At 37.2% G+C, this 16,201-nt stretch overlaps 1 protein-coding gene across 1 annotated transcript; it reads left to right on the top strand.

The window, feature by feature from the left end:
- The first annotated feature begins 12,797 nt into the window (after nucleotides 1-12,797).
- Nucleotides 12,798-13,390, top strand: LOC133754626 (cytochrome c oxidase subunit 5A, mitochondrial-like). Its single transcript, XM_062185046.1, has one exon. The coding sequence runs from the start codon at nucleotides 12,798-12,800 to the stop codon at nucleotides 13,248-13,250; it is 453 nt and encodes a 150-aa protein (XP_062041030.1). The 3' UTR covers nucleotides 13,251-13,390.
- Nucleotides 13,391-16,201: the final 2,811 nt, after the last annotated feature.

Here is a 16,201-nt window from a genome sequence, read left to right as displayed (position 1 = left end):
TTTCTCCAAAACCATTTGTACTGTGATTTTCTCGGTCCATTGCATGTGAATTCCACACCAGTTTCTCTGGATATGACTGGAGGAAACCAGAAATATCCGGCTGTGTTTTGGCTAACTCAATCCCAAATATTGCTACAGACTCTGTGTTTGTGTTTTCTGGATATTATCGATGGACTTATTGTTTTGAATGTTTTTATCAGGGAACATTTAATTTTGTACCATTGAAACACTAATTGTTTCCACATGGAGACACCAGTTCTGCACATTCTTATTTTCTAGGGAGAAAGCTAGAGGAACTGGGACAAACAAACATGATATTTCTGTTTGTATAGATGAGATTTTATGCACTTGCCTAAAAAAAGACTTTGCTTTTCTTGAAACCATTTTTGCTATGATTTTCTCGGTCCATTGCATATGAATTCCACACCAGTTTGTCCGTATATGACTGGATGAAACCGGAAATATCTGGTTTTGTTTTGGCTAACTCAATCGCAGATATTGCTACAGCCTCTGTGTTTGTTTTTTTTCTGGGTATTCTCGACAGACTTTATTGTTTGGAAAGTTTTTTATCGGGGAACATTTTATTTTTAGCTTGGATATAGTAATTGGTTCCACATGAAGACACCAGCTCTACATATTCATATTTTCTAGGGAGAAAGCTAGAGGAATCCCGGCAAACAAACATGATATTTCTGTTTGTATAGATGACATTTTATGCACTTGCATAACGAAAAGACTTTGCCTTTCTCCAAATCACATTTTACTGTTATTTTCTCGGTCCATTGCATACGAATTCCACACCAGTTTCTCCGCATATGACTGGATGAAACCGGAAATATCCGGTTGATTTTTACCTAACTCAATCCCAGATATTGTTACCGCCTCTATGTTTGTGTATTCCTGATATTATCCACGGACTTTATTTTTTTGAATGTTTTTTTAAGGGAACATTTAATTTTGTGCTTGCAAACACTAATTGGTTCAACATGGAAACACCAGCTCTACACATTCATATTTTCTAGGGAGAAAGCTAGAAGAACTGCGGCAAACAAACATGATATTTCTGTTTGTATAGATGACATTTTATGCTCTTGCCTAACGAAAAGACTTTGCTTTTCTCCAAAACCATTTGTACTGTGATTTTCTCGGTCCATTGCATACGAATTCCACACCAGTTTCTCCGGATATGACTGGATGAAACCAGAAATATCCAGCTGTGTTTTAGCTAACTCAATCCGAAATATTGCTACAGCCTCTGTGTTTCTGTTTTCTGGATACTATCGATGGACTTATTGTTTTGAATGTTTTTATCAGGGAACATTTAATTTTGTACCGTTGAAACACTAATTCTTTCCACAGGGAGACACCGGCTCTACACATTCGTATTTTCTAGGAAGAAAGCTAGAGGAACTGCGGCAAACAAACATGATATTTCTGTTTGTATAGATGACATTTTATGCACTTGCCTTAGGAAAAGACTTTGCTTTTCTCTAAAACCATTTGTACTGTGATTTTCCGGTCCATTGCATACGAATTCCAGAACAGTTTGTCCGGATATGATGGGATGAAACCGGAAATATCCGGTTTTGTTTTGGCTAACTCAATCCCAGATATGGTACCGCCTCTTTGTTTGTGTATTCCTGATACTATCCACAGACATTATTGTTTTGAATGTTTTTATCAGGGAACGTTTAATTTTCTGCTTGGCAACACTAATTATTTCCACATGGAGACACCAGCTCTACACGTTCGTATTTTCTAGGGAGAAAGCTAGAGGAACTGTGGCAAACAAACATGATATTTCTGTTTGTATAGATGACATTTTATGCACTTTCCTAACGAAATGACTTTGCTTTTCTCCAAAACCATTTGTACTGTGATTTTCTCGGTCCATTGCATACGAATTCCACACCAGTTTCTCTGGATATGATTGGATGAAACCGGAAATATCCTGTTGTGTTTTGACTAACTCAATCTGAAATATTGCTACAGTCTCTGTCTTTGTGTATTCCTGATATTATCCACGGACATTATTTTTTGAATGTTTTTTTTCAGGGAACATTTAATTTTGTGCTTGGAAACACTAATTATTTCCACATGGAGACACCAGCTCTACAAGTTCATATTTTCTAGGGAGAAAGCTAGAGGTACTACAGCAAAAAAACATGATATTTTTGTTTGTATAGATGACATTTTATGCTCTTGCCTAACGAAAAGACTTTGCTTTTCTCCAAAACCATTTTTCCTTTGATTTTCTCGGTCCATTGCATACAAATTCCACACCAGTTTGTTCGGATATGACTGGATGAAACCGGAAATATCTGGTTTTGTTTTGGCTAACTCAATCCTAGAAATTGCTACATCCTCTGTGTTTGTGCATTCCTGATATTATCTACGGACTTTATTGTTTTGAATGTTTTTTATCAGGGAACATCTAATTTACTGCTTGGAAACACTAATTGGTTCCACATGGAGACACCAGCTCTTCAAATTCGTATTTTCTAGAGAGAAAGCTAGAGGAACTGCTGCAAAGAAACATGATATTTCTGTTTGTATAAATGACATTTGATGCACTTGCCTAACGAAAAGACTTTGCTTTTCTCCAAAACCATTTTTACTGTTATTTTCTCGGTCCATTGCATACGAATTCCACATCTGTTTCTCCGGATATGACTGGATGAAACTGCAAATATCCGGTTGATTTTTGCCTAACTCAATCCTAGATATTGTTACCGCCTCTGTGTTTGTGTATTCCTGATATTGTCCACGAACTTTATTGTTTTGAATGTTTTTTTTTTCAGGAAACATTTAATTTTCTGCTTGGAAACTCTAATTCTTTCCACAGGGAGACACCAGCTCTACACATTCGTATTTTCTAGGAAGAAAGCTAGAGGAACTGCGGCAAACAAACATGATCTTTCTGTTTGTATAGATGACATTTGATGCACTTGCCTAACGAAAAGACTTTGCTTTTCTCTAAAACCATTTTTACTGTGATTTTCTGGTCCATTGCATACTAATTCCACACAAGTTTGTCCGTATATGACTGAATGAAACTGGAAATATATGGTTTTGTTTTGGCTAACTCAATTCCAGATATTGCTACAGCCTCTGGTTTTTTTTTTTTTTTTGTGTATTATCCACAGACTTTATTGTTTGGAATGTTTTTTATCGGGGAACATTTTATTTTTAGCTTGGATATAGTAATTGGTTCCACATGAAGACACCAGCTCTACATATTCATATTTTCTAGGGAGAAAGCTATAGCAACTGCTGCAAACAAACATGATATTTCTGTTTGTATAGATGACATTTGATGCACTTGCCTAATGAAAAGACATTGCTTTTCTCCAAAACCATTTTTCCTTTGATTTTCTCGGTCCATTGCATACGAATTCCACACAAGTTTGTCGGGATATGACTGGATGAAACCGGAAATATCTGGTTTTGTTTTGGCTAACTCAATCCTAGAAATCGCTACATCCTCTGTGTATCTGCATTCCTGATATTATCTAAGGACTTTATTGTTTTGAATGTTTTTTATCAGGGAACATTTAATTTTCTGCTTGGAAACACTACTTGGTTCCACATGGAAACACCAGCTCTACACATTTGTATTTTCTAGGGAGAAAGCTAGAGGAACTGCCGCAAACAAACATGATATTTCTGTTTGTATAGATGACATTTGATGACTTGCCTAACGAAAAGACTCTACTTTACTCCAAAACTATTTGTACTGTGATTTTCTCGGTCCATTGATATGAATTCCAGAACAGTTTGTCAGGATATGACTGGATGAAACCGGAAATATCTGGTTGTGTTTTGGCTAACTCAATCCCAGATATCGTTACCGCCTCTGTGTTTGTGTATTCCTGATATTATCCACAGAATTATTGTTTTGAATGTTTTTTATCAGGGAACATTTAATTTTCTGCTTGGAAACACTAATTGACTCCACATGGAGACACCAGCTCTACACATTCGTATTTTCTAGGGAGAAAGCTAGAGGAACTGCAGCAAACAAACATGATATTTTTGTTTGTATAGATGACATTTTATGCACCTGCATAATGAAAAGACTCTGCTTTTCTCCAAAACCATTTGTACTGTGATTTTCTCGGTCCATTGCATATGAATTCCACACCAGTTTGTCCGAATATGACTGGAGGAAACCGGAAATATCCGGCTGTGTTTTGGCTAACTCAATCCGAAATATTGGTACAGACTCTGTGTTTGTGTTTTCTGGATATTATCGATGGACTTATTGTTTTGAATACTTTTTGTCAGGGAACATTTAATTTTGTACCGTTGAAACACTAATTGTTTAAACGTGGAGACACGAGTTCTGCACATTCGTATTTTCTAGGGAGAAAGCTAGACGAACTACGACAAACAAACATGATATTTCTGTTTGTATAGATGAGATTTTATGCAGTTGCCTAACGTAAAGACTTTGCTTTTCTTGAAACCATTTTTACTGTGATTTTCTCGGTCCATTGCATATGAATTCCACACCAATTTGTCCGAATATGACTGGATGAAAATGGAAATATCTGGTTTTCTTTTGGATAACTCAATCGCAGATATTGCTCCAGCCTCTGGTTTTTTTTTTTTTTTTTGTATTATCCACAGACTTTATTGTTTGGAATGTTTTTTATCGGGGAACATTTTATTTTTAGCTTGGATATAGTAATTGGTTCCACATGAAGACACCAGCTCTACATATTCATAATTTCTAGGAAGAAAGCTATAGGAACTGCTGCAAACAAACCTGATATTTCTGTTTGTATAGATGACATTTGATGCACTTGCCTAAGAAAAGACATTGCTTTTCTCCAAAACCATTTTTCCTTTGATTTTCTCGGTCCATTGCATACGAATTCCACACAAGTTTGTCGGGATATGACTGGATGAAACAGGAAATATCCGGTTTGTTTTGGCTAACTCAATCCCAGATATCGTTACCGCCTCTGTGTTTGTGTATTCCTGATATTATCCACAGACTTTATTGTTTTGAATGTTTTTTTATCAGGGAACATTTAATTTTCTGCTTGGAAACACTAATTGGTTCCACATGGAGACACCAGCTCTACACATTCGTATTTTGTAGGGAGAAAGCTAGAGGAACTGCGGCAAACACACATGATAATTCTGTTTGTATAGATGACATTTTATGCTCTTGCCTAACGAAAAGACTTTGCTTTTCTCCAAAACCATTTGTACTGTGATTTTCTCGGTCCATTGCATGTGAATTCCACAGCAGTTTCTCTGGATATGACTGGAGGAAACCAGAAATATCCGGCTGTGTTTTGGCTAACTCAATCCGAAATATTGCTACAGACTCTGTGTTTGTGTTTTCTGGATATTATCGATGGACTTATTGTTTTGAATGTTTTTATCAGGGAACATTTAATTTTGTACCATTGAAACACTAATTGTTTCCACATGGAGACACCAGTTCTGCACATTCTTATTTTCTAGGGAGAAAGCTAGAGGAACTGGGACAAACAAACATGATATTTCTGTTTGTATAGATGAGATTTTATGCACTTGCCTAAAAAAAGACTTTGCTTTTCTTGAAACCATTTTTGCTATGATTTTCTCGGTCCATTGCATATGAATTCCACACCAGTTTGTCCGTATATGACTGGATGAAACCGGAAATATCTGGTTTTGTTTTGGCTAACTCAATCGCAGATATTGCTACAGCCTCTGTGTTTCTTTTATTTCTGGATATTATCCACAGACTTTATTGTTTGGAAAGTTTTTTATCGGGGAACATTTTATTTTTAGCTTGGATATAGTAATTGGTTCCACATGAAGACACCAGCTCTACATATTCATATTTTCTAGGGAGAAAGCTAGAGGAATCCCGGCAAACAAACATGATATTTCTGTTTGTATAGATGACATTTTATGCACTTGCATAACGAAAAGACTTTGCCTTTCTCCAAATCACATTTTACTGTTATTTTCTCGGTCCATTGCATACGAATTCCACACCAGTTTCTCCGCATATGACTGGATGAAACCGGAAATATCCGGTTGATTTTTACCTAACTCAATCCCAGATATTGTTTGTGTATTCCTGATATTATCCACGGACTTTATTTTTTTGAATGTTTTTTTTAAGGGAACAATTAATTTTGTGCTTGCAAACACTAATTGGTTCAACATGGAAACACCAGCTCTACACATTCATATTTTCTAGGGAGAAAGCTAGAAGAACTGCGGCAAACAAACATGATATTTCTGTTTGTATAGATGACATTTTATGCTCTTGCCTAACGAAAAGACTTTGCTTTTCTCCAAAACCATTTGTACTGTGATTTTCTCGGTCCATTGCATACGAATTCCACACCAGTTTCTCCGGATATGACTGGATGAAACCAGAAATATCCAGCTGTGTTTTGGCTAACTCAATCCGAAATATTGCTACAGCCTCTGTGTTTCTGTTTTCTGGATATTATCGATGGACTTATTGTTTTGAATGTTTTTATCAGGGAACATTTAATTTTGTACCGTTGAAACACTAATTGTTTCCACATGGAGACACCAGCTCTACACATTCGTATTTGCTAGGGAGAAAGCTAGAGGAACTGCGACAAACAAACATGATATTTCTGTTTGTATAGATGAGATTTTATGCAGTTGCCTAACGAAAAGACTTTCCTTTTCTTGAAACCATTTTTACTGTGATTTCCTCGGTCCATTGCATACGAATTCCACACCAGTTTGTCCGAATATGACTGGATGAAAATGGAAATATCTGGTTTTGTTTTGGCTAACTCAATCGCAGATATTGCTACAGCCTATGTGTTGTTTTTTTTTCTGGATATTATCCACAGACTTTATTGTTTGGAATATTTTTATCGGGGAACATTTTATTTTTAGATTGGATATAGTAATTGGTTCCACATGAGGACACCAGCTCTACATATTCATATTTTCTAGGGAGAAAGCTATAGGAACTGCTGCAAACAAACATGATATTTCTGTTTGTATAGATGACATTTGATGCACTTGCCTAATGAAAAGACATTGCTTTTCTCCAAAACCATTTTTCCTTCGATTTTCTCGGTCCATTGCATACGAATTCCACACAAGTTTGTCGGGATATGACTGGATGAAACCGGAAATATCCGGTTTGTTTTGGCTAACTCAATCCCAGATATCGTTACCGCCTCTGTGTTTGTGTATTCCTGATATTATCCACAGACTTTATTGTTTTGAATGTTTTTTATCAGGGAACATTTAATTTTGTGCTTGGAAACACTAATTGGATCCACATGGAGACACCAGCTCTACACATTCGTATTTTCTAGGGAGAAAGCTAGAATAACTGCGGCAAACAAACATGATATTTTTGTTTGTATAGATGACATTTTATGCTCTTGCCTAACGAAAAGACTTTGCTTTTCTCCAAAACCATTTGTACTGTGATTTTCTCGGTCCATTGCATGTGAATTCCACAGCAGTTTCTCTGGATATGACTGGAGGAAACCAGAAATATCCGGCTGTGTTTTGGCTAACTCAATCCGAAATATTGCTACAGACTCTGTGTTTGTGTTTTCTGGATATTATCGATGGACTTATTGTTTTGAATGTTTTTATCAGGGAACATTTAATTTTGTACCATTGAAACACTAATTGTTTCCACATGGAGACACCAGTTCTGCACATTCTTATTTTCTAGGGAGAAAGCTAGAGGAACTGGGACAAACAAACATGATATTTCTGTTTGTATAGATGAGATTTTATGCACTTGCCTAAAAAAAGACTTTGCTTTTCTTGAAACCATTTTTGCTATGATTTTCTCGGTCCATTGCATATGAATTCCACACCAGTTTGTCCGTATATGACTGGATGAAACCGGAAATATCTGGTTTTGTTTTGGCTAACTCAATCGCAGATATTGCTACAGCCTCTGTGTTTGTTTTTTTTCTGGGTATTCTCCACAGACTTTATTGTTTGGAAAGTTTTTTATCGGGGAACATTTTATTTTTAGCTTGGATATAGTAATTGGTTCCACATGAAGACACCAGCTCTACATATTCATATTTTCTAGGGAGAAAGCTAGAGGAATCCCGGCAAACAAACATGATATTTCTGTTTGTATAGATGACATTTTATGCACTTGCATAACGAAAAGACTTTGCCTTTCTCCAAATCACATTTTACTGTTATTTTCTCGGTCCATTGCATACGAATTCCACACCAGTTTCTCCGCATATGACTGGATGAAACCGGAAATATCCGGTTGATTTTTACCTAACTCAATCCCAGATATTGTTTGTGTATTCCTGATATTATCCACGGACTTTATTTTTTTGAATGTTTTTTTTAAGGGAACAATTAATTTTGTGCTTGCAAACACTAATTGGTTCAACATGGAAACACCAGCTCTACACATTCATATTTTCTAGGGAGAAAGCTAGAAGAACTGCGGCAAACAAACATGATATTTCTGTTTGTATAGATGACATTTTATGCTCTTGCCTAACGAAAAGACTTTGCTTTTCTCCAAAACCATTTGTACTGTGATTTTCTCGGTCCATTGCATACGAATTCCACACCAGTTTCTCCGGATATGACTGGATGAAACCAGAAATATCCAGCTGTGTTTTGGCTAACTCAATCCGAAATATTGCTACAGCCTCTGTGTTTCTGTTTTCTGGATATTATCGATGGACTTATTGTTTTGAATGTTTTTATCAGGGAACATTTAATTTTGTACCGTTGAAACACTAATTGTTTCCACATGGAGACACCAGCTCTACACATTCGTATTTGCTAGGGAGAAAGCTAGAGGAACTGCGACAAACAAACATGATATTTCTGTTTGTATAGATGAGATTTTATGCAGTTGCCTAACGAAAAGACTTTCCTTTTCTTGAAACCATTTTTACTGTGATTTCCTCGGTCCATTGCATACGAATTCCACACCAGTTTGTCCGAATATGACTGGATGAAAATGGAAATATCTGGTTTTGTTTTGGCTAACTCAATCGCAGATATTGCTACAGCCTATGTGTTTTTTTTTTTTTCTGGATATTATCCACAGACTTTATTGTTTGGAATATTTTTATCGGGGAACATTTTATTTTTAGATTGGATATAGTAATTGGTTCCACATGAGGACACCAGCTCTACATATTCATATTTTCTAGGGAGAAAGCTATAGGAACTGCTGCAAACAAACATGATATTTCTGTTTGTATAGATGACATTTGATGCACTTGCCTAATGAAAAGACATTGCTTTTCTCCAAAACCATTTTTCCTTCGATTTTCTCGGTCCATTGCATACGAATTCCACACAAGTTTGTCGGGATATGACTGGATGAAACCGGAAATATCCGGTTTGTTTTGGCTAACTCAATCCCAGATATCGTTACCGCCTCTGTGTTTGTGTATTCCTGATATTATCCACAGACTTTATTGTTTTGAATGTTTTTTATCAGGGAACATTTAATTTTCTGCTTGGAAACACTAATTGGTTCCACATGGAGCCACCAGCTCTACACATTCGTATTTTCTAGGGAGAAAGCTAGAATAACTGCGGCATACACACATGATAATTCTGTTTGTATAGATGACATTTTATGCTCTTGCCTAACGAAAAGACTTTGCTTTTCTCCAAAACTATTTGTACTGTGATTTTCTCGGTCCATTGCATACGAATTCCACACCAGTTTCTCCGGATATGACTGGATGAAACCGGAAATATCCGGTTGATTTTTGCCTAACTCAATCCCAGATATTGTTACCGCCTCTGTGTTTGTTTATTCCTGATATTATCCACGTACTTTATTGTATTGAATGTTTTTTATCAGGGAACATTTAATTTTCTGCTTGGAAACACTAATTCTTTAAACATGGAGACACCAGCTCCACACATTTGTATTTTCCATGGAGAAATCTAAAGGAACTACGGCAAACAACCATGATATTTATGTTTGTGTAGATGACATTTGATGCATTTGCCTGATGAAAACACTCTGCTTTCCTCCAAAACCATTTCTGCTGTGATTTTCTCGGTCCATTGCATACGAATTCCACACCACTTTGTCCGTATATGCCTGGATGAAACCGGAAATATCTGGTTTTCTTTTGGCTAACTCAATCCCAGATATGCTACAGCCTCTGTTTGTTTTTTCTGGATATTATCCAAAGACTTTATGGTTTAGAATCTTTTATCGGGGAACATTTATTGATTCCACATGAAGACACCATCTCTACATATTCATATTTTCTAGGGAGAAAGCTATAGGAACTGCGACAAACAAACATGATATTTCTGTTTGTATAGATGACATTTTATGCACTTGCCTAATGAAAAGACTTTGCTTTTCTCCAAAACCATTTGTACTGTGATTTTCTCGGTCCATTGCATACGAATTCCGCACCAGTTTCTCCGGATATGACTGGATGATACCGGAAATATCTGGTTTTGTTTTGGCTAACTCAATCCCAGATATTGTTACCGCTTCTGTGTTTGTGTATTCCAGATATTATCCACAGACTTTATTGTTTTGAATGTTTTTTATCAGGGAACATTTAATTTTCTGCTTGGAAACACTAATTGGTTCAACATGGAGACACCAGCTCTACGCATTCGTATTTTCTAGGGAGAAAGCTAGAGGAAATGCGGCAAACAAACATGATATTTCTGTTTGTATAGATGACATTTGTTGCAACTGCCTAACCAAAGACTTTGCTTTTCTCCAAAACCATTTCTACTGTGATTTTCTCGGTCCATTGCATACGAATTCCACACCAGTTTGTCCGGATATGACTGGATGAAACGGGAAATATCCGGTATTTTTTGGGCTAACTCAATCCCAAATATTGCTCCAGCCACTGTGCTTGTTTTTTCTGGATATAATCATTGGATTTTATTGTTTGGAATGTTTTTTTATCGGGGAACATTTTATTTTGAGCTTGGATACAGTAATTATTGGCACATGGAGACACCAGCTGAACATATTCGTATTTTCTAGGGAGAAAGCTAGAGGAACTGCGGCAAACAAACCTGATATTTCTGTTTGTATAGATGGCTTTTTATGCACTTGCCTGACGAAAAGACTTTGCTTTTCTCCAAAACCTTTTTTACTGTGAATTTCTCGGTCCATTGCATACGGATTCCACAAAAGTTTGTCCGGATATGACTGGATGAAAACAGAAATATCCGGTGGTTGTTTGGCTAACTCAATCCGAAATATTGTGAAAGCCTCTGTGTTTGTGTTTTCTAGATATTATCGATGGACTTTATTGTTTTGAATATATTTATCAGGGAACATTTGATTTTGTACCGTTGAAACACTAATTGGTTCATCATGGGGACACCAGCTCTACACATTTGGATTTTCTAGAGAGAAATCTAGAGGAACTGCGGCAAATAAACATGATATTTCTGTTTGTATAGATGACATTTTATGCACTTGCCTAATGAAAAGACTTTGCTATTCTCCAAAACTATTTTTACTGTGATTTTCTCGGTCTACTGCATACGAATTCCACACCAGTTTTTCCCGATATGACTGGGAGAAACCGGAAATATCTGGTTTTCTTTTGGCTAAATCAATCCGAAATATTTCCCCAGCCACTTTGGCTAACTCATTCCGAAATATTGTGAAAGTTTCTTTTTGTGTGTTTTCTGAACATTATCAATGCACTTTATTGTTTTGAATATTTTTATCAGGGAACATTTAATTTTGTACTGTAGAAACACTAATTGGTTCCACATGGAAACACCAGCTCTACACATTCGTATTTTCTAGGGAGACTGCTAGAGTAACTGCGGCAAACAAACATGATATTTCTGTTTGTATAGATGACATTTTATACACTTGCCTAAGGAAAAGACTTTGCTTTTCTCCAAAATGATTTTTCTGTGATTTTCTCGGTACACTTCATATGAATTCCACACCAGTTTGTAGGGATATGACTGGATGAAACCGGAAATATCCGGATTTGTTTTGGTTAACGCAATCCCAGATATTGCTACTTCCTCTGTGTTTGTGTTTTCTGGAAATTATCAACGGACATTATTTTTTTTGAATGCTTTTTTATCGGGGAACTTTTTATTTTGAGCTTGGATACACTAATTGGTTCCACATGGAGACACCAGCTGAACATATTCGTATTTTCTAGGGAGAAAGCTAGAGGAACTGCCACAAACAAACATGATATTTCTCTTTGTATAGATGACATTTTATGCACTTGCCTAACGAAAAGACTTGCTTTTCTCCAAAACCATTTTTACTGTGATTTTTTTGGTTCATTGCATACGAATTCCACAGCAGTTTGTCTTGATATGACTGGATGAAACCAGAAATATCCGGTTGTGTTTTGGCTAACTCAATCCGAAATATTGTGAAAGCCTCTGGGTTTGTGTTTTCTGGGTATTATCGATGGACTTTATTGTTTTGAATATTTTTATCAGGGAACATTTAATTTTGTACCGTAGAAACACTAATTGGTTCATCATGGGAACACCAGCTGTACACATTCATATTTTCTAAGGAGGCTGCTAGAGGAACTACGCAAAGAAACATGATATTTCTGTTTGTATAGATGACATTTTATTCACTTGCCTAATGAAAAGACTTTGCTTTTCTCCAAAACCATTTTTCTGTGATTTTCTCGGTACACTTCATATGAATTGCACACAAGTTTGTCTGGATATGACTGGATAAAACCGGAAATAGGCGTGAGCTGGGCCCCCGGGAGCGCCTGAGCAGCTGCGTGCGCGCCGCTGGCTGGTCTCTGCCTCCGCGCTCCGCCATCGCCATCATGCTGGGCGCCGCTCTCGGCCGCTGCGCCGCACCCGCAGCCATCCCTGCCAGACTTCGAGGCCTCCAGCACCCCGGCCCGGCTCCCGGCGCCGCCGCTTCTCTCCAGTCAGTCCGCTGCTACTCCCATGGGTCGCAGGAGACAGATGAGGAGTTTGACGCTCGATGGGTGACGTACTTCAACAAGCCGGACATAGATGCTTGGGAGCTGCGTAAAGGGATGAACACGCTTGTTGGCTATGATCTGGTGCCAGAGCCCAAAATCATTTATGCTGCTCTGCGGGCCTGCAGACGGCTAAATGACTACGCTAGTGCAGTTCGCATCCTAGAGGTTGTGAAGGACAAAGCAGGACCTCATCAGGAAATCTATCCCTATGTCATCCAGGAACTTAGACCAACTTTAAATGAACTGGGAATCTCTACTCCAGAGGAGCTGGGCCTTGACAAAATGTAACCTGTGTGATCCCCAGCGCCTTACTGCGTTGCTACTTGACTGTAACCGTCTCCTGGACATGCTAATGATAACATTACCTTATTCAAACACGCTTTCCCTTATTGAGCGCCAGACTATGCCATGGCAACTTGGACTCAATAAACGGGAAGTGAGTTTGAAAAAAAAAAAAAAGGAAATATCTGGTTTGGTTTTGGCTAACTCAATCCCAGATATTGTTACAGCCTCTTTGTTTGTGTATTCCTGTTATTATCCACGGACTTTATTGTTTTCAATGCTTTTTGTCAGGGAATATTTAATTTTGTACCGTTGAAACACTAGTTGGCTCAACATGGGGACACCAGCTGAACATATTCGTATTTTCTAGGGAGAAACCTAGAGGAACTGCGACACACAAACATGATATTTCTGTTTGTCTAGATGACATTTTATGCACTTGCCTAACGAAAAGACATTGCTTTTCTCCAAAACAATTTTTACTGTGATTTTTTTGGTTCATTGCATACGAATTCCACACCAGTTTCTCCGGATATGACTGGATGAAACCGGAAATATCCGGTTGTGTTTTGGCTAACTCAATCGAAATATTGTGAAAGCCTCTGTGTTTGTGTTTTCTGGGTATTATCGATGGACTTTATTGTTTTGAATATTTTTATCAGGGAACATTTAATTTTGTACCGTTGAAACACTAATTGGTTCATCATGGGGACACCAGCTCGACACATTCGTATTTTCTAGGGAGAGAGCTAGAGGAAATGCTGCAAACAAACATGATATTTCTGTTTGTATAGATGACATTTTATGCACTTGCCAAACGAAAAGACTTTCCTTTTCTCCAAAACCATTTTTGCTGTGATTTTCTCAGTCCATTGCATACGAATTCCACACCAGTTTACCGGATATGACTGGATGAAAACAGAAATATATGGTTATATTTTGGCTAACTCAATCCCAGATATTGCTACAGCCTCTGTGTTTGTGTATTCCTAATATTACCCACGGACTTTATTGTTTTGAATGTTTTTTATCAGGGAACATTTTATTTTGCGCTTGGAATCACTAATTCTTTCCACATGGAGATACCAGCTCTACACATTCATATTTTCTAAGGAGAAAGCTAGAGGAACTGCGACAAACAAACATGATATTTCTGTTTCTATAGATGATATTTTACGCACTTTCCTAACGAAAAGACTTTGCTTTTCTCCAAAACCATTTTTACTGTGATTTTTTCGGTCCATTGCATACGAATTCCACACCAGTTTGTCCGGTTGTGACTGGATGAAACCGGAAATATCCGGTTTTGTTTTGGCCACCTTAGTCCCAGATATTGCTACAGCCTCTGTGTTTCTGTATTCCTGATATTATCCACGGACTTCATTGTTTTGAATGTTTTTTATTAGGGACAATAAATTTTGCGCTTGTAATCAGTAATTGGTTCCACATGGAGATACCAGCTCTACACATTCGTAATTTCTAGGGAGAAAGCTAGAGGAACTGTGACAAACAAACATTATATTTCTGTTTGTATAGATGACATTTTATGCAATTGCCTGACGAAAAGACTTTGCTTTTCTCCAAAACCATTTTTACTGTGATTTTCTGGTCCATTGCATACAAATTCCAGAACAGTTTGTCAGGTATGACTGGATGAAACCAGTAATAACCGGTTGTGTTTGGGTAACTCAATCCGAAATATTGTGAAAGCCTCTATTGGTGTTTTCTGGATATTATCAATGGACTTTATTGTTTTGAATGTTTTTATCAGGGAACATTCAATTTTATAATTGGAAACACTAATTGTTTCCACATGGAGACACCAGCTCTACACATTCGTATTTTCTAGGGAGACATCTAGAGGAACTGCGGCAAACAAACATAATATTTCTGTTTGTATAGATGACATTTTATACACTTGCCTAACGAAAAGACTTTGCTTTTCTCCAAAACCATTTTTATTGTGAATATATCCCGTCCATTGCATAGGAATTCCATACCAGTTTACCGGAAATGACTGGTTGTAACCGGAAATATCCGCTTTTGTTTTGGCTAACTCAATCCCAGATATTGCTACAGTCTCTGTATTTATGTATTCCTGATATTATCCACAGACTTTATTGTTTTGAATGTTTTTTTATCAAGGAACATTTAATTTTGTGATTGGAATCACTAATCTGTTCCACATGGAGACACCAGCTCTACACATTCATATTTTCTAGGGATAAAGCTAGAGGAACTGCTGCAAACAAACATGATATTTCTGTTTGTATAGATGACATTTTATGCACTTCCCTAACGAAAAGACTTTGCTTTTCTCCAAAACCATTTTTAGTGTGAATATCTCGGTCCATTGCATACGAATTCCACACGAGTTTACTGGATGTGACTGGATGAAACCGGAAATATCCGGTATTGTTTTGGCTAACGCATTCCGAATATTGTAAAAGCCTCTGTGTTGGTGTTTTCTGGATATTATTGATGGACTATATTGTTTTGAATGTTTTTATCAGGGAACATTTAATTTTGTACCGTTGAAACACTATTGGTTCATCATGGGGACACCAGCTCTGCACATTCGTATTTTCTAGGGAGAGAGCTAGAGGAACTGCGACATACAAAGATGATATTTCTGTTTGTATCGATGACATTTTATGCACTTGCCTAAGGAAAAGACTGTGCTTTTCTCCAAAACCATTTTTACTGTGATTTTCTTGGTCCATTGCATACAAATTCCACACCAGTTTGTCCGGATATGACTGGATGAAAGCAGAAATATCCGGTTGTGTTTTGGCTAATTCAATCCGAAATATTGTGAAAGCCTGTGCGTTTGTGTTTTTGGGATATTATCGATGGGCTTATTGTTTTGAATGTTTTTATCAGGGAACATTTAATTTTGTACCGTGGAAACACTAATTGATTCATAATGGGAACACAAGCTCTACACATTCGTAATT

The sequence above is a fragment of the Lepus europaeus genome, unplaced genomic scaffold (assembly GCF_033115175.1).
Source record: "Lepus europaeus isolate LE1 unplaced genomic scaffold, mLepTim1.pri SCAFFOLD_254, whole genome shotgun sequence".
NCBI classification, from domain to species: Eukaryota; Metazoa; Chordata; class Mammalia; order Lagomorpha; family Leporidae; genus Lepus; species Lepus europaeus.
Note: the sequence above shows the minus strand (reverse complement) of the source record. Positions and strands in the feature narration are given on the sequence as shown.